We start from the raw sequence: 20,956 nt of genomic DNA on the forward strand, positions 1-20,956 counted from the left end.
GCTCCTGCCCGTTACTATGTGACGTCATACTAGCAGGCGGAGTGGGTCAAGAAACTTAGGTGGAAAACAATAAAGTTACCTTCCCCCTGTTACAAGCCTTCTTGTTTACTTTGAAATTGAAGGTGTTTTTTTTTTTTTCGATTTTGGGTAAAATCTGGTTTGGCATACACACCTCAAATTTCACTATCATAAGTTGGTATAGGCAAGATCATCGTATTAATTTCGTACTTTACAGGCAAGAGCTCTTTTCAATTTGCTAAGATTTGTCGTCGTCTTAAGCTATAAGGAGTGCTTGAAGAGCTTTCTTCTTGAGATGTTGACTGGCGGCGTGACACTGCAAGAAACCCAACATCGACAGTTCCACTTCACAAGTGGGAAGGCGATTTGTGTATGCGAACACTTCCTTTTTTCCTCTGGTAGATTTTTGAGCGCGTGTGTGTTGTCTGTTGTCCATTTTATGATATGTATGTCAGTTTGAGCATAGTCCAGTAATTTGCTTTATTCAATTTGGCTTCCAAACTCTCTGGTTATTCAAGGAAGCCAATGCCTTTCTGAGGTTAAGCGCTCTTGCTTGTTGTTGCAAACCTTGACCAAGAAGGCTTCAGCTAGGTTCGAAGCAGGATTTCAGCGCTTTTAAATTTTGAGAGGAATCCGTCGAAAAAAGTTTGGATTAAGCATTGCGTTATACCCTTATAGTGAATACGGAATATCACTGTGCAAATTTCAACACCAGCCTTGGTCAGTGTTGAATGTAATAAATCTCGTTTTCATGATAATGGCCCCATATTCACACTTGTATTTTTATAAAGGTATCCGTCAAGCATAAGAGCAAAAACAAGATTGTAAAAAAATTAAACGGGAATTCACTTACCATACAAGTTACATTTTGTTATATTTATTAATCATGAGAACACTTTTGACAACACACTCGTCGGCCCACTAATATGTGAATGTAAATGTCTTTGTCCGTTAATTATCTTATACTAGTATAGTTGGCACTACAGCTGCTCCAGCCCGCTCTGTATATCAGACAGTTCCTTCAATAGTATTCTTGGTCGTTGGGTAGCTCTTCGAAATATACTGATCAAGTTCATAATAAAGATTTTCACAGACTTTCCATACAATAGGTGAGATATAATTAACAGCAAACGCAAGGTTCCATGCACGGATTCAGTTCGATTTACACAGCTTTGATCAAAACATTCTCAGTTTCGAGAATATTTTAATCTAAACCATAAGAAAACATCACATTAAGAGTTGGAATTTTTCGCTGTTTCTCTTCACTTTTTACAGACAGTTCAGTTTATTTGCGGGAAAGTAAGCCTCAGAAAGCACCTGAGAAATTCAAAGGTTTGATCAATTCAAGCTGGCGCCTTCTAGTCCCTTTTAAAACTTTATAGAAGGACATCTGTGAGCAGGGAATATCATTTTGATTGTCGGCGAATCTCTGTAATCGTCCATTGTTCTGCTAGTGATAACCTAGCAGAATTGGGGAAATATTTTGAACGAATAATAAGAAGAATTAATTGAAGCCGGAGGCCATTTGAATGAATAGTCGTGACTGTTGTGCAGTGTTTGATATGACCCCATGGGCAGCGTGAGGCGTGTGTGGCCAAGCGGTTAAAACCTCAAAATCCGGATCTGGAGGTCCAGGGTTCAAGCCTCGCCCGTCGAGTTGTTTACTTAGACAAGGAACTTTACTCCACTTTCTTTCTCTTCACTGTGTTTAAGTAGGTACATTTCTAAAACCTACATTTACTGCTAGGGGAAAACCCTGCGATGGACTAGCATCCCGTCCAGGGGGGAGTAGCAATACCCCAAGGCATGTTTCATGCTAAGGAAACCGAGATAAGCTCCGGACGTTTGGGCCTTTGGCTCAGGCTTGGCGCCTTTACCTTTTTTTTTTACCAGGGAAAGCTTAAGTAGACAAGAAGTTATCACTTACTTTCTCGTGTTTTTCTTTCTAGATCTTTTCGAATCACAAAGTTTCCGAGAAGTTGAACTTTCTGATAATGGCTAGTCAAGAAGAGATTAAACCCAGCACATTGTAACCAAAAATGGTTCGACAGGGTGCGACAAGTTTGCCTGGTATTATTTTCCTATTTGCTTGCATTCTAGTTCTTGGTATGGTGACAATGTTCGTGCTTGAACATTATAATTACATGCATTATTGGCATAAACGCCTCGAAATAGCAAACAAACGTAGCCAATACAATCCTATTGCAGAAATGCAACTTAAGCAAAATGATATCAACAGAATGGAAATTAAACGATCTCGAATCTTATGTTGGATACCAACCTCTCCAACCAGCCTCGCAGGAAGAGCAAAATCAGTGAAGGATACATGGGGAAAACGCTGTGATATGCTTTTGTTCTTCAGTTCGAAAGCGGATTCTAGCTTTCCTGCAATCGGGTTAAATGTTGGGGAAGGAAAAAGCAGGCTAGTTAACAAAACCCGCGCATCACTAAGATATATTTATCAACACCATATGCACGACGCTGATTGGTTTTTGAAAGCAGATGACGATACTTACGTGATCATGGAAAATCTCCGCTATTTTCTGTCCAAGTTGAACCCTTCGGATCCTCATTATATCGGAAGGATGTTTACTTCGTATGGCGGATACAACAGTGGAGGGGCCGGCTACGTTTTCAGTCGCGAAACGTTAAGAATATTCAAGAAAGCGCTGGACGAGGGTGGCTGCCCACGAGGAGGTGGTGAAGACACATTTGTGGGAAAATGTCTTAGATCTCAAGGTGTAAAGCCAGTGAGTACGAGGGATTCAAGCGGAAGAGAAACCTTTTTTCAATTTAGAACTGCACCACAACTGATACCCGGCCCGCCGCCATATGAGTTCCTCTTGAACTACAGCTTTCCTCTTCCTTATAAAAACGGACCTGATTGCTGCTCAGATTATCCAAATACTTTCCATAAAGTCAATCCAGAAACAATGTATCTACTTGAATACTTAATCTATCGTGTCAAAGTTAAAACTTAAGAGGAACAATATATAATTGAAATTATTTAAAAAGGGTTAAAGTTGGAAAACTTATAATTAATTAAAGATAGCATTGTTTTTGCCATAACTCTGACGAGGGCTACAGTACTTTGCCTGCGTGCAGACGTCTCCTATTTCCTTTGTTGCACGCGGAAAAGGGACGTCTGCGTAACGCCGTCGCTAATCGTGTTCCAGCGTCCTGCTGGGTTCCCAAGATCTTGGGAACACGCTGTGATAGGGTGACACACAGTGCGCATTGTTTGACTTAACGCTGATTGGTTGTTATCGAATGTGGTCTGATAATGTATGCGGTGATTTAAATGATTTATGTAAGCGGGGTTTTCTAACCAAAACAAATCAAAACATGTGCGATTGTGTGCTGTGTTTTTCGTCGATCGAAAAGCAGAGCGATCGAAATCTTGTGCCGGGACGCGGAAAATTTAACGTGTACGAGGGAATTATTTCTTTACAATTTACTGTGCATGACACATCCCATCATATTTGTACACAGTGTCTGAGAAAACTACAAAAGCGGCGTGGACTTCGCACCAGGCAGGCATTTCGGAGAAAGCCAGCCAAAGAAACTAAAATCTTTATTCAGCCGTAACAAACAGAGGTCAAGAAAATTTAAACATTTTACAACTGCATCTGAAATCAAATCCTATCGGGAACACCCACAGAAGCATAAACCACAGGAAATGATTACTCAGTATGCATGTAACAAACCTGCTTCATGACCTCTAAATGTAAGACTTGGCGCGGCAAAAATGAGATTTACTCAGTCAAAGGTTAGAATGCTACATGCACTGTGTAGTGCTAGTAATCTTCGCGCGAGAGAGAAAAGAAGAAAAACCTCTGTTCAAGCAGACTCTTAAGGTCACGTTTCGCCCGTATCACGAGCTTATGATGTTTTGTTTGGCCTGTCAACTCTTATTTCTAACCGGATATTATTTCACAATTTATGCGAAATAGAATACCCTGCCAGCGGGACGCTGGAACACGATTAGCGACGGCGTTACGCAGACGTCCCTTTTCCGCGTGCAACAAAGGAAATAGGAGACGTCTGCACGCAGGCAAACAGTACTTAGACGAAAATTCGCTTTCAACTTTTTTCGTTTCTTTGTCATACATCTTTTTTTTTATTTTTTTCACAGAACAGCTCAGGTTGAAAGTGAAATTACTGTGTTAAAAAGCGTCCCCACGACATCAAGACCCGCGACGCGCTACACGCGACCGTTAGGATGCGGATCTTGATGTCGTGGGGCCACTTTACAACATTTTAAGTAATTTCACTTTCAAAGGTTCTGTGAAAAACTCAAATTAGGAATGAGATGATCACCAAAAGTACCGCGAAGGAGTTTAGAAAGTGCTTGCGTAACTTATTTTCACAGACACCTCACCATTGACCAGTCTGAACATACACCACTGTAGAAGTCGAATGTGGTATATATATGCTGGGCAAAAGTATTGACGTGAAAGGGACCATTAACTAACTCTTTGATCCTGCAAATTATATGCAAGTGCGGCCGGGACTGCCATACTACGTAGAATACAATCAAAGCTCACAATTATCGCACAGTTTGATTTAAGAACACGTTTAGGGTCATTTGAGTGCAAACGTACAGATAAAGTCACTGCGTCTAGCAGAATTTTCACGGAAATGCTTGAGGTATTATATTCTTGATTGTTCAAAAGCACTTAACGACTTGGGGCAGTTATTAGGAGATTACTGGGCATACCAGTAGTCCGCCGGGTTCGACTCTCAGTTGAACTTCTTGTTGTTGTCACTGTTGCCTTTCTTCGTTTATTTTGTTTGTTTGTTTTTTTTTTCTCAATCATTTTTTCTAATCATCGACGTGCCACATACCGATAACGACCTGTCAAAAGCAAATTGCGGCAAAGGTCCATATTGGCTTAAGCAAGGCTTCTACGGCCTGTTCTATTCAACCCTATTAAGTAAATTACAGAATTTGGTTACTTCCAACGAAGCTCTTCTATGGTTTGGAATTTACCTTTAGACAGACATAACTCCACTCGTGTTGCAACTTCGTTGACAGAACCACTCACGATAACACGTGGGGTACCCCAGGGCTCAATTCTTGGCCCGATGCTTTTCAGCCTTTACATGAACCATCCAACTGAAGTCATCAAGTTTAGTAACTTTGAATCTTACGTTGATAACACTTAGACAAAACAGTAAAAACCCGCGTGTGAGAGAACCTACATATTTTCCCAACTTAGCCTAAACAGGTTCTTACATAAATGGCAATTTATAATAGCACAAATTTAGCTATTTTAAAAAGGTTCTCATTTTATAAAGAAAAAATATATTGTTGCTAAGAGGTATTACTGGTATCAAGAGAGGATAAAAATCTGCCGTCTGCAGTCCATTACTTTGCAGTTGGAGTGATAACGCGCCTGTGTCTCCGAAGAGGATCCTGAATGTTGACTTAACTTATTTGCCTCAGTGTACTGAACGTTCCTTATAGATTTTAGAAAATATAAGTATCAATGTTTCAAATTTTAGGGTAAGCAGGTTCTAGTATAGAGGGGACCTAACTGGCAAATTTTAGCCTAACAGGCTCTTATCGGTACAGTCGACTCTCGATAACTCGAACCTTCGAGGGAAATCGAAAAAAGGTTCGAGTTATCGGGAGTTCTAGTTATCGGGATCCCGAAGAAAATAACCGAGAGTAAGGTAAAAAACAGTTTTTACTGCACAGTGAACATTTTAATCACATTTAATTGTAGAAATAACAAGTGAAAATTAAAAGATACTTCTAGATTATAAATTAGAAAGTAACGTAACAAAACATAGCCTAAATAGAACATGCGTTTTACTGTTTTGAGAAGAAAAGCTGCTTCACGTTAGCCAGTAACAATCAACATCAGCCTACACTAGTAAACTATACTCCTACAACACGTCAATAGGAAATCCAAAATTCAATGTTTCGGACGCCCGGCCGTAGACTGCTTTTTCCCCGACTTTTTAAGGACTCAAAACATGGTTCGAGTTATTGAGGGTAAAATTATATAGAAAATGACCTGAGGGGAAACGAAAATTGGTTCGAGTCAGCGGGAGTTCGAGTTATCGAGGGTTCGAATTACCGAGGGTAAAATTACCGTGAATGTATGACGGAAATCCAGAGGAAATCGATTTTGGTTCGAGTTAGCGCGAGGTTCGAGTTAGCGAGGGTTCGAGTTATCGGGAGTCGACTGTATTTCCTCGAATAATAGCTGTTCCTCGATTAATCGTCCTCTTTTGACGAAAATATTTAAAATAATCGCCCTCCACCCTCTCGCCATTTTCTCTTTCTTTTGTCCCCTCCCTGTCTAGTTAAAATTGAATACCAACTATGAGCACGGGTTTGTTACAGTTTTTCTATAGTGTTCATGCATTTCACTTTTTCCACTATTCCTTGAATATTAACATTGAAATTGCTATTCCTAACAGCTTGATATTTTGAGATTGCTCTATTTCAACGTTATTTCAATGTAGGTACGTTTTTGCTTTGTTTTTTGTAAGAAACCCTTCTTCGGAATTTCCACTTCACAAGCGCAAAGACGATTTTTTGTATGCTTTAGGCCTTTCTTTCAGTCCTTTTTGGCTGAGCGGTGATATTACTAACTCTCGGCATTTGTCTTTGTAAAACATAGCAAAATTTCAAATAAAATTGAAATAGATCTAGCTACGAAAGCGTGAACGTATCTCTCGATGAACTTTTAAACGTTAAAAGGAATACTTTTTCTTTTACAATGACTGTTCCGATAGCAAAATCCCCCAAAATAAGTCAATTTTCAACCTACACAACAGCTCGCTCGGCCTTAGGAAAAGCTTAGAAATTCAAGCGTATTCTATCATAAAACGAAGAACTTTTTCGAAGCGAAAATTTGTTTTTAACAAATCGACTACAATTTTCCATGGTCTTCAACCTTACAGACCATAGAAATGACGTCATGAAATGTTCAAAACTCGAGTGGAACCACCAGCTGCAGGCGAGTGGTTTCACTGCATGGTTTTGAACATTTTATGGCGTCTTTTCTATGGTCTATAAGAGTGACCATGGAAAACTGTGGTCTATATATTTTTTACAATAACATTTATTTTTTTACGACAAACCAAAAACAAAACAACCGGCATGCGTGACATGTTACATCATTTCCATGGTCTATACTCTCATAGACCATAGCTCTCGACCAATCAGTGCGCGAGGATTCGCTCAGTTATTGTAAAAAAAATATTTAGTTTTTAGCTGCTCTAAAACTTCATGAAGGTAAAATTTCTGAAGGATCGATAATTTCTTTTCTTCTTTCTGAAAACCAACAACTGATATCGGCAATTATCTCCCAAACCTGGTAAACAACCATGGTTATGTAATGTTTAAAACACGAACAGCTGTGTGTTTTCGGGCTCGAATTTTTAACCAGTGGCCGTAAAACACGTGCTGTGAGTGCTTTGAACAGCTTCAAAAACGTCCCCGGAGTATTTCATTTCAATAGAATTGTTAAATACTGTGGAACCATTATATCGGAAGGATTCAGCACTGGAGGAGCTGGCTACGTTTTCAACCGCAAAACGCTAAGAATATTCGAGAAAGCGCTGAACGAGGGTAGCTGCCCCCTGAAGGGTGGTAAAGATATTATATTTGTAGCAAATTGTCTGAGATCTCAGGGTGTGAAGCCCGTGAGTACTGGGGATCCAAGTGGGAGAGAAGCCTTTTTCATTTTAAAATTGCACAACAATTGATACCCGGCCGTCCACCGCATGGCTTCCTCTAGAACTATAGTTACCCTCTTCCCTATAAAAACGGGCCTGAATGCTGCTCAGATTATCTTAATACTTCCCATAAGGTCACACCAGAAACGATGTATGTATTTGAATACTTAATTTATCGTGTCAAAGTTAAAACCCAGACAAAACCTAACTGAAAATTTCTGAAAGGGGTCAAAGCATGGATAATAGAAAGACTGGATAGGAAACTTATGTCACGTGGGCTGATTTCTTATCGCCGATTGGTTGTTTCGTGCTGCGAGATGGCGTTGGATGGTTCCATCATAGTGGAAGTTTGTGACGAAACGATGGCGAAAATGTGGCGCAAACCAGTCGAAATGTAGGGTTTGTTTGCCTGCATGTTGTTCTTTTTCGGAGTTTTTAGTGCTGCTTTAATTTTTGGTGTATGTTTTTTCCTTCGTTTGTCGTGTTACGGCGATGGCAACCCTTCAAAGCCACACTTGAACCTTCGAGGTAAGCACTTCTTGTTGTTGTTTTGTGTTATTTGTCCTTGTTTTTGAGAAAATTGCGTCCCAAAAATTCACCTTACCAGAGCCATATTTAGTACACTTGGCGACTGTTTTGGGACGCCTTTATTAAGACGGTTCCTTCTTCTTTCTATTCATAACTACGACTGACAGATCCTTCAAGGATGGAATTGTGGCATAGGCATAGTTACAGACTAAGTGCTGTTATTTTCCAGCCATACATTTCGATTGAAAATGGCTGAAATAAACTACATTCGGAACTGGCGCCGAGCGAGTGTACGTACACGGTGTGTAAAGTTTCAATCGACAGACTAGTTTGTGTTGAAAACTGTTTCGCTCAAGTAATATGCTAATTGTTCGTAAAGCAATATGTTAATTTCGGTCATCTTTTAATGTTGAAATAACCTGCTAAATTACATATTCAGTGAATACAATCGCCTCACGTCGCTCCTCGCAGCTTGTATTCGAAGGTACTGAAGAGACTCGAATAAGTTTTGTACTTTTCCCTTACATAAACAAATAATTGTATCATGAATGGGAAAACACCTACTAACATTTTTTGACCTCCGTTTGGGCTCCTAAACGTTGTTGTTATTATTTAAACAGTGTTTTAGTTTTCCTTTTTGTTTGTCTTTATTGTAGGATTTGCTGCACACATTTAGTCATTAGAATGAAGACAGTATAATTGTGGTCAAGTACTCTTCTGAGAGGGCACAAACCAATCAATCTTTCTGTATTAAACAGCAACTTTTGTTATGCATGAGAGCCAGAAGGTGGCATCTAAGTTTCCAACCAAAGATGGACTTGATAGCACTATTATTGTATTCGTTTTTTTAGAGATCAAAGCAACAATGTACCTGTACCAAGATGTATTCTAAATCAAATTAATAAAACATATACATGTACTTGTTTGGGGTATGAATTTTTTTTCAACAACATGATAATCTGACCAGAGACAGTCAAGTATTTTTTCAATCCCTCATCCACTTACATCAGACTAAACAAAAGCCCTGGATGTTACTGTTTTTTTTTTATAACCAGCTTCTTTTTTTTTTTGGGAACAGTGTTTATGTTTATTTCAGAGGTGATTTACAGTGTCCCCTATCCATATCACTAACATTACTAAACTTTAACTTTGTTTCATCCTAAAAAAACAGGTCAGCATCTCAAAGATAATATGTTTCTAAGTTTTATTAAGCCTTATGGAAGACAAGTGTTTCCTCGTGAAAAAGAAGTGAAGGCCCTTCTATTAACCAGGAGAGTTGTATTCTAGTAGTTAACAAGTAACCGTTGTATATAACATTTTTAAAAGCGTTGCAGTTAGTTTTTTTAAAGACCTGACTAAAAAGTACCTTGGTTCATTGTACATTTATACCTGAAAACAACAAAACAACTTGCTTTACGATGAAAATTGAGTTGAAAAAGTTAGAAACGGCGTTTCCACGGTGGTCCACAAGCAAATTTACTTTCTCTGCTGTGAGCTTTTTATCCCCGCTTTTTATACTTTTCTCAGATACGGCTTCTTGTCACTGGTTGTCCGTAAATGATTTGAATAGAAATTAAACACCTGTTTGAGTTGGGTACTTGAAACATCAAGCCTCGACAGTTTTACCGCTAATAAAATCATTTTGCCAAGGGTTATTAACTTATAAAATTCGACACTCGATGAGGTTTTCGATAAAAGCAGAAAGGAAATCGTGAAAACCGTGATAAAAAGAGTTAAAATAATTTCCGGTGTTCTTGTGGTTTGTAGAATATTAGGCTGTGCCTTTTTTATAGATGTTTTGTACCTGTATACATGTACGTTTTCGCATAGTTTTTATGTAGCTAGGCTTCCCGTTTGGTACATAAAATTATCGGGCGCTGGAGTCATTCTTCGCTCTCACAAGTTTCATAATCATTTACTCTGTCTTTTGCGGTTTTGTACCCTTAAACTATCTTCTCCAAGAACAATTTCTCTTCATCCTTTACTTCAAAACATGGGCAACCTGTATATATGAAATAAGCGATGAAAAATAAGATGCGCAAAACATCGGATCCAGATGTAAGAGGTTGAATGGCTCTCGAAAACATGACGTCACACTGTTCCACTATGTTGGAACCGGTCGCGTCAGCCAGTTTCCTATCCAGTCTTTCTATTATCCATGGTCAAAGTGCGTTGTAGTACTTATTAGTCTAGAATCTCATAGATGACGACATGTTCGGTTTTCTTACCGAACTCTCGCATGATGGCTACAGCACTTAGACGGCAATTCGGTTTTTGTGTCTTTTTGCATCCTTTAGGTCAGTTCAACCCCAGTTTAATTATTCTATTCCAAGTGCGTATCCAACCCACAGACCTGTAGGCCCGGGCCTGCAAATTTTTGGTTTGATCACTCTACCGCTTGTAGTAAATTATGCGTTGTTGGGGTGAGCTTAAAAGCTTAGGGGATCGAGCTCAAACTGTTGGTGAGGTCACTGCGTACTAGTAGCCAGGCCTACAACTAGTCAGGGAAAAAGCTGGCTACGCCCCGTACTGAAGCTATACGTTACGTTCTGTGAGGTTTTCTGGTCAATTTAACTAGCCGTGTTTGAAATTTCTTCCTAATGATTTTATCAGAATTTTATGTTTCAGTGTTTTGTCCTAATTTAAAACAGATCAATGAAACTTAGAACGACGAATCGACAGGAAAAAGGCTAGCAACAAAACGTGCCACTGAAGGGTTTAGAGAGAGGTAAGCTATGTAATTTTTTGGTACAATTTAGCTTTCCTTTATAGTTCAACGATCTGATGATTGGTGATAATTGACAATAGAGACCTTAAGATCGAGCTTTTTTTGCTGCGAACGGCAAACGTCAGGAAAGCACGTGACTAGTGCCTTGCCGTCAGGTTTGCGGTTTGAGGTTCCCGTTTGTACGTCTAGATCACGCTGCAGAGGTAAGTGATTTACCGTAAGATTTTTTGCATTATGAAACATCACAATTCCACGTTTGAGAGAAAATGCTCTTTTTAGAACTCTTTCGCTAATTACATTATTGAACTATTTTTCATAGAAACGTAACTTTGAAGACAATTTGTCAACTAAAATAGAAGTGAACGAATGAATGAAAACAAACATGGCAGCCGCGAGCTAACAAACGCGAATCTTAATTTATATTCTTTAATATTCGCAGACGGATAACGTGAAACTGTGGATTGCCGTTTGTGGCAAAATGGCTAGACCTCGATGTTAAGGTCTCAAATAACAAACTCACGCGTCCAGCCGTCTGTCGGGGGAAGAGCGCGGGCTCATTTCCCGAACAGCGGCTGGTAATAGAGCCTACAGGCAGGAGCCGATTACTGCTCCTGCTACAGGTGACTTTGGGTCCCTCGGGACAACTTTTCTCCATATAAATGGGGCTTTAGGGACAATATCGTTATCTATGACGTTCATTTCCTCGCAACAAAACTCAAAGGGAATTTTTGCTGCTCTGGTTTGGAATGAAGACTTCAAAAATACTGCAGCCCATTTTCTTCCAAGACTGATGTAACAAAGTCTTCTTTCCTGGTGTCATCCATCGATTTAGTCCGCCAGCGGTCACCCTTCTTTCCTCAGAGCCAAGCTTGGGGAGCGTAAAAGTAAAATTATGCAAATTAATGGTAAAAATTACGAAAGGATTGATTGGGAGAGGGAAAAAAGGACTCTTCATTTTTTCTTCGCTTGGGTTTCCGCCCTCATGCCTCACGGCTTCGACTTCGTCACTCTCTACTCAGGCGTACTGTCGATCTACTTTGACTCAAAAGAAAAATAATAGAAAGCTCGCAGTCTACCATCTATATCAGAGACTTTCACAAAAGCTGTTGTATCTGAATTATTGCATTTTTTCTAGCTCAGAAATCCTGTTACTGTAGTAATCTTTCTTTTTTGAATTAGCCAACTGCACGTATTGAGGCAGGGTTTTATGATATTGTTCCCGTGTATTAGGATTCAAAGGGACTCTATATTTTTTTGTTTGCTAGTTTTCTTAATTTATGCCTTTTCATACTTTGATAAGTCTATGAAGGTAGTATGAATTGTTTAGCTTAAAAGGTAAACAATTACTCCTTGATCAACTCTTTCTTGCGAAATTAGCTCAAAAATTGGTTCTTTCAATTTCAAGAGTTCACGTTCGTTTAATGTAAATTTTTGAAACATCTAACAAACAATTTTTCGCTGAAAACGATCGGCTAAGAAACTAAGAAGTAAAGTAAATTATTCAAACGTTCCTAAAATTATTTAGCTGTGTCGAACCAAATTTTTTCCTTTCTTGTAGGTATGGGTAAGAAGATTTGGTTATCCATGCATCCGAGAAGTGTTGCTAATCGACCGTACGCCCTCCTGCCCATCCCCCGGCGGTCTGCACAACAGAGAAAATAACGTGAAATGTCACATTTTATAGCTGGTGAGGGAGCCTGTAACCTGTCTTTTACTTGATGATGGTGGAGCTCCATGAACACACGAAGCGCCCACAATCGGAGCCCCATTGCTAAGAAAATTTGGTAACCTATCCACCCGAGAAATTTTCGTTGTGACGATAACGTACGCCGTCGGTCCGTACATTCTCTCGGGGGGAGGGACCCCGGAGTCGGCCGGTCTGGGGATGGAGTATGTTATATTTTCTTGGCTGGAAATTGTGCGATGCATTTGTGCAACCCGCGTTTTTCTTGGCGGGAAATCGCGCAAGAAATCAGGTGAGTTCAAAATGTATGCATCATCTGGAAACTTGTTGACTGATAGCTGAACTTCACGGAGTTTTGTGTCATCTTATGATGTTTTTAACTGTATTTTTCCATTGGATGATGTAGAAAATGGAATACAGCTGCTATCGAGATGTTTCTGTTACTCATGGCTGGTTTATCTATTGGGGTTTTGGTTGAGAAATGCGCCGCCTGTCAAAGTCATCGGAGATCATCGTTTTCAAAAATGAGCTTAAATACCCTCCTTTAACTTGCTGGATGCGTATTAAAGAGGGGTGAAAAGTCTCAAGCGGTTGGGTTATTTTGTTTGGAAAGAATTTTTTTTCCAAGCCTAATCTTATGTGATCAAAAGTGCATGACTGCAATTTTTTAGGTGTACATATAAGACTATCAACTCCATGTGAGCTTTGTTTCATGCTTGGACTGTTTGCAAATTATTTTTCTCTAAAATCACTTAGCCTTTCCCACAAAAGTCATATGATCTGCCCTAAAGTTAAGGACCGTGTAACAATTATCTGGAGGGGGGTTCAGAAATGAGCAAAGTAGGCCTTTAAGTCAATTTACGCCCCCCACTCCCCCCTTCCTGTACTAGGTGAAAAATAACTTCTAATCCTCCTCGCCCTTTTAAGATAAGATCACTACCAGCTCCCCTCTCCCCTCCCCTTCACATTCGATCTTTTGGAGGAAAATTATAGCTTACAGAATTTTAAATTACCTTTACGTATTTACTTCAGCGATATCTTTGTCAGAGATGAACATTCTTCAAAAATCTGCTCAATGTTTCTGACATGTTCTCCGATCCTCTTCTTCTCCTTCGGTTTCTTCAGACATACTTTCATCATCTTCCTCATGATGCCTTTCAGTTTCAAATGTTCCATCTGCATACATAGTGAGTACTCGTTCAATTAATTGGGCCTTGTTTCCAGATAGCTTTACACCTTGTTGTCGAAGATATAGTGTTTAAGTTGCTTATTGGTCGCCTTGGTAGCAAGAAATTCAGGGTGCTGATCTATTCTTTACAAGACCTTTCGTCGAGGTTTAGCCTTGAACATGATTCTTGTACTGCTTTGTCATCAGATTCGAATCAGAAGAGGGCAACTTTCCTTCAAGAAATATTTTCTTAAAAGGCTATCGCAACAGTCCAATAACCACGCCAGTAGTTCAATGACCACACAAGCAGGACATCGTTCACAGCCAAGTTTTGTTACTGATTAGGCCTCAAATTGTCATATTTAGTAATGTTTGTTTTGCTTGTTTGTGATTTACGTCAAACTACATATACGTTGTGACCTGTTTGTTCTTGAATTTTTTCTAAAGAAGCCATTAATAACACATTCTATTGAGTTTGCAGATTTTGCATCATTTCAAAGTGTTTATTATTACAGCTTCTAGGTGTGCCATGTACTGATCATGATATTCTTAGAAGTCATTCAATATTAACAAAGAAGTTGAGTTATTTTGAATAAATTTATGTGTACCACTTGAACATCAACATAACTTGTGACCCACCTCTGTATTTAAAAATTGACATCTAGCCCCTCTACCCTACACCATAATTTAACTTTAGGCCCCCCCATTAGATTTAGAAACCACCCCCCTCCCCTCCAGATAATTATTGCACAGTCCCTTAACTGATCTGTGGATTACAAGTTGGCAAATTATTGTTTGATTAAAATAATAGATTTATTAACGGAAGCTTTGCTTTTAGCCCTGGCTAAGTCTATATAGTTAGGCAATTATGGTTAATTGACAGCGGTCAAAACAGGGTATGCGCTGACCAGTATTACATGACCGTATCGAAGGCTCAGGTGCTAACCGTGATTATTGAAGTCACGTGTTTTTCTAATTTTCCACTGAGCAGTTATGTTTTTCAGCTAGTAGTCAAAAGTCATGTGGTCCCCCTTTAAAGTTAAGTATAGATTTGTGGATTACTTTGCAATGGTTCCAAGTCCATTGTCTGAAGAAAATTAAAATGCATAAACGGGAGCTTTGCTTTTAACCCTGGATAAATCTATTTAGTATATACTAAAACAGTGGATAGTGTTTTTCGCGCGCTCTGATTGGCTACTCAATCAGTGAATATCCTCCACTATTCACTGATTCATCTCCAGTTCCTCCGAGCGAGCGACGCCAAACTCGCGTAAGTTGCGAGCAAAATGCCTTCCCGGTTTGCTGCCGTAAACAAACAAACAAATTTCACAACTAATCAAGCAAGCTGTTTCCGAAATACACGAAGAAGGTGACGAAAGTTCGGATTGGAAGTTTTAAGAGGTAAAGCTTTGCCTTTTTGACGCGAATTTATCGATAAAACCGGTGAAAAAGTTTTTTGTTTACAAATGCAAATTAAGTTTAAGTCTTGCGTTACTTTATTTAGTTGAGTTGTTCATAATTAAGCTTAAAACTAAATTTAATAATCTTTTTTTATAGAATGATTTTGCATACAAAAAGAATTCACAACTCCTTTTGAAGAAATTTCCCCGCAAGAGCTAAACAAATGTCTTCAAAAGTTTTAATTGTCGGCAAGAAAAAGCGACTGCCGCGGCCGCCCGGTCATTACGCGCGCCAAAATTGTAATCGTTGGCAACAATATTTGAGTTAAAAATCATCATTTTTGAGCTCAATTATCTCACTGTTTTAGTATATACTAAAACAATTATTCACCTCAGCGTCGGTGGCTAGTCGTGGATAATTACCTCACTGCTTCGCAGTTCGGTAAATAACTACGACTAGCCACCTCCACTTCGGTGAATAATTGTTATATATTAATATCTGCACACTTGTGTCCACGGCGCTACGTGCCATTTTCTCAATTTTCCGGCTTTTAAAAGAGTTCATTAAATACCCACAATACCTTTCGGAGTTGTTGCGTGCACTTTTGCGCTCTTTTCTAGAAATAGTGTAGCTATATTCTTGAATACGATGCATGTCATGTATGGGTGATAAGATTTAGCTTGATTAAGCTCGAAGCTTGATTTAGCTTGATGAAGCTTGAATCATTGAGTGAATGTTCAGTTCTGCGCGTGTCAAACGTAATTTCAACTAAGGTACGTTAACTATCTTACAGTAAGCGAACTTTTGTTTTGTTTTTGCGAGAAACCCAACATCGGAAGTTCCACTTCACGAGCGGCAAAGCGAGTTATGTATGCTTTGTAAGTATTCCTTTTTTCCTTAGGTAGACGTTTGTGCGTGTGTGCGTTTGTGTGTTGTCCATTTTACAATTTGTGGGTCTTCTGAGCCGTGCCGTAATTTGTTTTATTCAATTTGGCTTCCAAATTCTCTGGTTATTCAAGGAAGCCAATGCCTTTCTGCTATCTAAATATTGTGTTGTAATTACTTTACATTTAAATTTCGTTCTTTTGCAGTTTAGAATAACAGAGTTAGTCGTTCTTGTTCGTTGTTGCAAACATGGCCAAGAAGGCTTTAACGAAAGGTTCGAAGGAGGACTTCAGCGCTTTTGAAGATTGATAAGAATCCGTCGAAAAAAGTTTGGTTTAAGCATCGCTTGATACGCTGATACTGCATACTATACTTAATATCACGTTGCAAATTTCAACATCAGTCGGGTGAAATTTAATGAATCTTTTCACGATAATGGCAGCATGTAAACGCCTATTTCAAAGGTATCCGTAACTCTAATAATGTTTTGTCAAAGGAAAAAGAAAAAACAAGATCGAAAAGAAAAACTTAATAGGAATTCACTAACCATACAAGTTACACTTCGATATTTTTTATAAATAGAAAAACACTTTTGACAACGCACTCGTCGGCTCCTCAAATATACCTGTAAATGTAACTGTTTTTCTTCGTTGACTATGTTACACAACAAATGTAAACGGCTCAGCTTATACGAATTAATTATGGAAGAAATTAGAAATATCTCGTCTTTAATAACGTTCACATCTAGAATTAGAAAAACAAACATGACGGAACTAGTTAATAATTCTAACTGTCAGAATTACTATTTGTGCCACTCTTAATTTATTTTTAGTGCTTGTATTATTATTGTTATATAGCGATACATCCTTATCAGACATTTTATAGACCTAATTTACACCACTATATTTATTTTTTAAGCATTTCATTTCTGTGTTTGTTTTTGTTGTGTCCCCAGTTAGCTTGTAAGCTAAATATCCTGTAACGTAAATAAAGTTTATTAATATTATTATTGTTGTTATTATTATTATTATTATTATTATTATTATCATTATTATTATTATTATTATTATAAATAATTATTATTACTATTATGATTATGGACGTACTTGGAAGATCATGCGTTAAGGTGGCTCGATTGGATTTTTAAGGCTTTTAGCATTTTCTACGTTGCCATTAAAAAAGATATGGAAAACCGATTACCGCTGCCAGCTTTCTCAGATAAAGTTGAAGATTTGTTAACTTATGAGCAATGCGTGCTTTGTTGACCTCGGAGTCGTCAAAGCAACGACATTATGACGTCATTACCTATTTTTCCTTGCATCCGCATTTCTCGTCACTGGGAATTTTTTCCACATTTTTTCCGCCAATACCTGCCCCAATGTTCGTGGAGTTTGAGCAAAATCTATGAGAACAGTTAAAACTGGACAATCTTGATGTTTGTTCGTTATCTTTGGAAAAAAGAAGAGCTTTTGACAATTTCACCGCAAAGTAGATCCAGCCTTTTTGAAAACGTGTGTGCAAGATTATGTGGATAGCTTTAGCCAATTGCCGAAAAAGAAAGATTGATTAGCATCACTGGGAATTTTTTTCCACAAGTTTTTCCTCCAATACCTGCCCCAATGTTCGTGAAGTTTGAGCAAAATCTATGTTAACGTTTGTGAGTTATTTCCAATTGCAATGGGATGACGTTTTCATAGCTGAAAACACAGTTAAAACTGGACAATCTTGATGTTCCGCCGTTATCTTTGGAAAAAAAAGCGCTTTTTGAAATGCAATTTCACCTCAAGATAGTTTCAACCTTTTTTAAAAACGTGTGTGTAAAAGATCATGGGGATAGCTTTAGCCAATTGCTAAAAAAGAAGGATTTGATTAGCACCAAGATTTTTTTGTATTTTATTGATGTTTTTTGGTCACAGTTTTACAACGAATTTTAAACACGATAACTATACTCAAAGGCAACAAGAAAGAAGTAAAAGAAGAACAAACGTATTTCATAATTCACAAAGAGTAAAAGAAAAAGAGTAAAAGACTAAAGATAGCAAAGGAAAGAAAAGAAAAATGAAAAAACCACTACGTCAAGGTAACAACCGAAGGTACTAACGGAAGAATTATAAACTGTGGTCAAGCCAAAGTATGATTAAAGGCCATTTGTTAATTTTCTAGACGCAAAATAAACTTATGTAATCTTAATATTAGCTGGTTATGTAGAATTGAAGCCAGGGGCCATTTAAATGACAAATCACTACCGTTTTAATTGGGCAGGCAGTTTTTAATCTGATTACATGGGTAGTGTAAGTAGACAACTTTCATTTGCTTTCACGTGTTTTTTCTTTATAGATGCTTTTCAATTTAAGGTATCCGAGAAGCTGAACTTTTTGAGGGCAGCTTGGAGAAATTCAACCCGGCAAATTGTAACCAAACAAAACATGGTACGACACGGTGCGACAAGTTTGCGTAGTATTATTTTTCCATTTGCCTGCATTCTAGTTTTTGGTATGGTCACAATGTTCTTGCTTGAATATTATATTTACAAGCAGTTTTGGCATAAACGCCTCGAAATAGCAAACAAACGTAGCCAATACAATACTGGTGCAGAAAAACATCTTAATCAAAATGGTTTCAACAGAATGAGAAATAAACGATCTCGAATCTTATGTTGGATACCAACCTCTCCAACCAGCCTCACTAAAAGAGCAAAATCAGTGAACGATACATGGGGAAAACGCTGTGATATGCTTTTGTTCTTCAGTTCGAAAGCGGATTCCAGCTTTCCTGCAATCGGTTTAAATGTTGGGGAAGGAAGAAAGAGACTGTTCGACAAAACCCGTGCATCACTCAGATATATTTATCAACGCCACATAAACGACGCTGATTGGTTTTTGAAAGCAGATGACGACACTTACGTTATCATGGAAAATCTCCGCTATTTTCTGTCCAAGTTAAATCCCTCGGATCCTCATTATATCGGAAGGATGTTTACTACTTATGGCGGATACAACACTGGAGGGGCTGGCTACGTTTTCAGCCGCGAAACGTTAAGAATATTCAAGAAAGCGCTGGACGAGGGTGGCTGCCCACGAGGAGGTGGTGAAGACACATTTGTAGGAAAATGTCTTAAATCTCAGGGAGTGAGGCCAGTGAGTACGAGGGATTCAAGCGGGAGAGAAACCTTTTTTCAGTTTAGAACTGCACCACAATTGATACCAGGGCGTCCACCGCATGGCTTCCTCTCGAACTACAGCTTTCCTCTTCCTTATAAAAATGGACCCGAATGCTGCTCAGATTATCCAAATACTTTCCATAAAGTCACACCAGAGATGATGTATCTACTTGAATACTTAATTTATCGTGTCAAAGTTAAAACTTAAGAGGAACAATATATAATTGAAATTATGTAAAAGGGTTCAAAGCTAGAAAACTTATGGTTAGTCTCTAAAGACGGCATTGTTTTACTCTGTCGAAGGCTACAGCACCTAGACGGAAATTCGCTTTCAACGTTTTTCCCTTTTTGTTTTTGTTATACACCTTTTAAGATCAGTTTCAACATAAGTATAAATAATTATATTATTCTATACATCCTGTCGGTCGCAGATACGGGTCTTGATTTCCTGGGGCCGCTTTTCAACATTTTAAGTAATTTCACTTTCAAAAGTTCGGTGAAAAACTCAAATCAGGCCTGAGATGATCACTAAAAGTACTGGGAGGAATTTTAGAAAGTGCTTGTGTAACTTATTTTCACAGACACTTCACCATTGGCCAGTCTGAACATACACTATTGCAGAAGTCGAAAATGTGGTTCCCATATATTTTTCAAGGAAATTTTCATTTATTTTCTTTTCAAGCAGTCAATCTACTAAATTGTCTGCTTCTATACTTTGACAGGGTCAGTCAAACCCAGATGATGTCACAACAACCCTTATATCAGTCAAATGGTGAATTTTAAAATAAGTTTTCTTTTTTCATTCAGGAACGTTTTGTTCTGACCCAAGAGTTGTAGTTGTTGGGTGTGTTATCGGGCACACAGGACTGGTGAATTCGCTACTTTCCAAATACGATCGCATTCAGTGCAGGCTGGGCAAAGTATAGACGTGAAAGGGACCATAAACTAAAATTTTAGATGCTGGAAATTATATGCAAGGGCGGGGCTGCCTTACTACTTAGAATAGGAACAATGCTCACAATTATCGCACAATTTATTTTGGGAGGGCGTTTCAAATAAAGCCGCTAGGGACTTTAAGATCCAACGACGCGGACGGTAACGAGAACGTCAAAAAAAAAAAACAATAGGTTTGATTAGCAAAACAACAACTTTGCACGTGCACCATGCTTTTTGTACATTTCTTTACCCGCTTTTGCACGACTACGACGTGAGCATGCCTAATTTCGCGTTTTATGGAGGACGTAAACAAGCAACGACGAAATTTTATTTCTCTTTCTGTACTTTGATATGGTGCCTAGGAATTCAAGTCCAAAAGGGCTCGCCTACATTTGACAAAGTAAATGAGTAGAAATAATTACGATAAAGACTGAAAGGACGCAAATTCACTTTTTATGCTACGTTCTCATTGCCGTCGCGTCATTGGATCTTAAATTCCCTACTATAAGGAACAAACTGCGTCTAGCAGAATTTTCACGAAAATACTTTGGGTATGATAGTTTTTGTTTGTTCAAAAGCACTAACTTCTTGGCGCAGTTGTTACGAGTTTCCCAAGCATACCAGTAATCCGCCAGGTTCGACTGTCTTCTGAACTTCTTGATGCTGTTGTTACCGTTGCTTTCTTCGTTCGTTTTGTTTGGTTTCTTTTTTCTCAACCATCGACGTGCCACATACTGATAATGACCTGTT

General features: G+C 38.5%; 1 protein-coding gene across 1 annotated transcript; it reads left to right on the plus strand.

Annotated features, from left to right (window-relative positions):
* The first annotated feature begins 2,057 nt into the window (after positions 1-2,057).
* LOC140931359 (uncharacterized) lies at positions 2,058-20,217 on the plus strand. The gene is made up of 2 exons (XM_073381161.1): positions 2,058-2,997; positions 18,448-20,217. Exons 1-2 carry the CDS (start codon positions 2,058-2,060, stop codon positions 19,476-19,478), a joined length of 1,971 nt encoding a protein of 656 aa, XP_073237262.1. The 3' UTR covers positions 19,479-20,217.
* The last annotated feature ends 739 nt before the right edge of the window (positions 20,218-20,956 follow it).

This window comes from Porites lutea, chromosome 1 (genome assembly GCF_958299795.1).
Source record: "Porites lutea chromosome 1, jaPorLute2.1, whole genome shotgun sequence".
Lineage (NCBI taxonomy): Eukaryota > Metazoa > Cnidaria > Anthozoa > Scleractinia > Poritidae > Porites > Porites lutea.

Coding starts and splice junctions, on each gene's coding strand:
- LOC140931359 (XM_073381161.1), top strand. CDS start 2,058: ATGGTTCGACAGGGTGCGACAAGTTTGCCTGGTATTATTTTCCTATTT. Junction 2,998..18,447: donor TCGTGTCAAAGTTAAAACTT/AAGAGGAACAAT, acceptor TTTTCTTTATAG/ATGCTTTTCAATTTAAGGTA.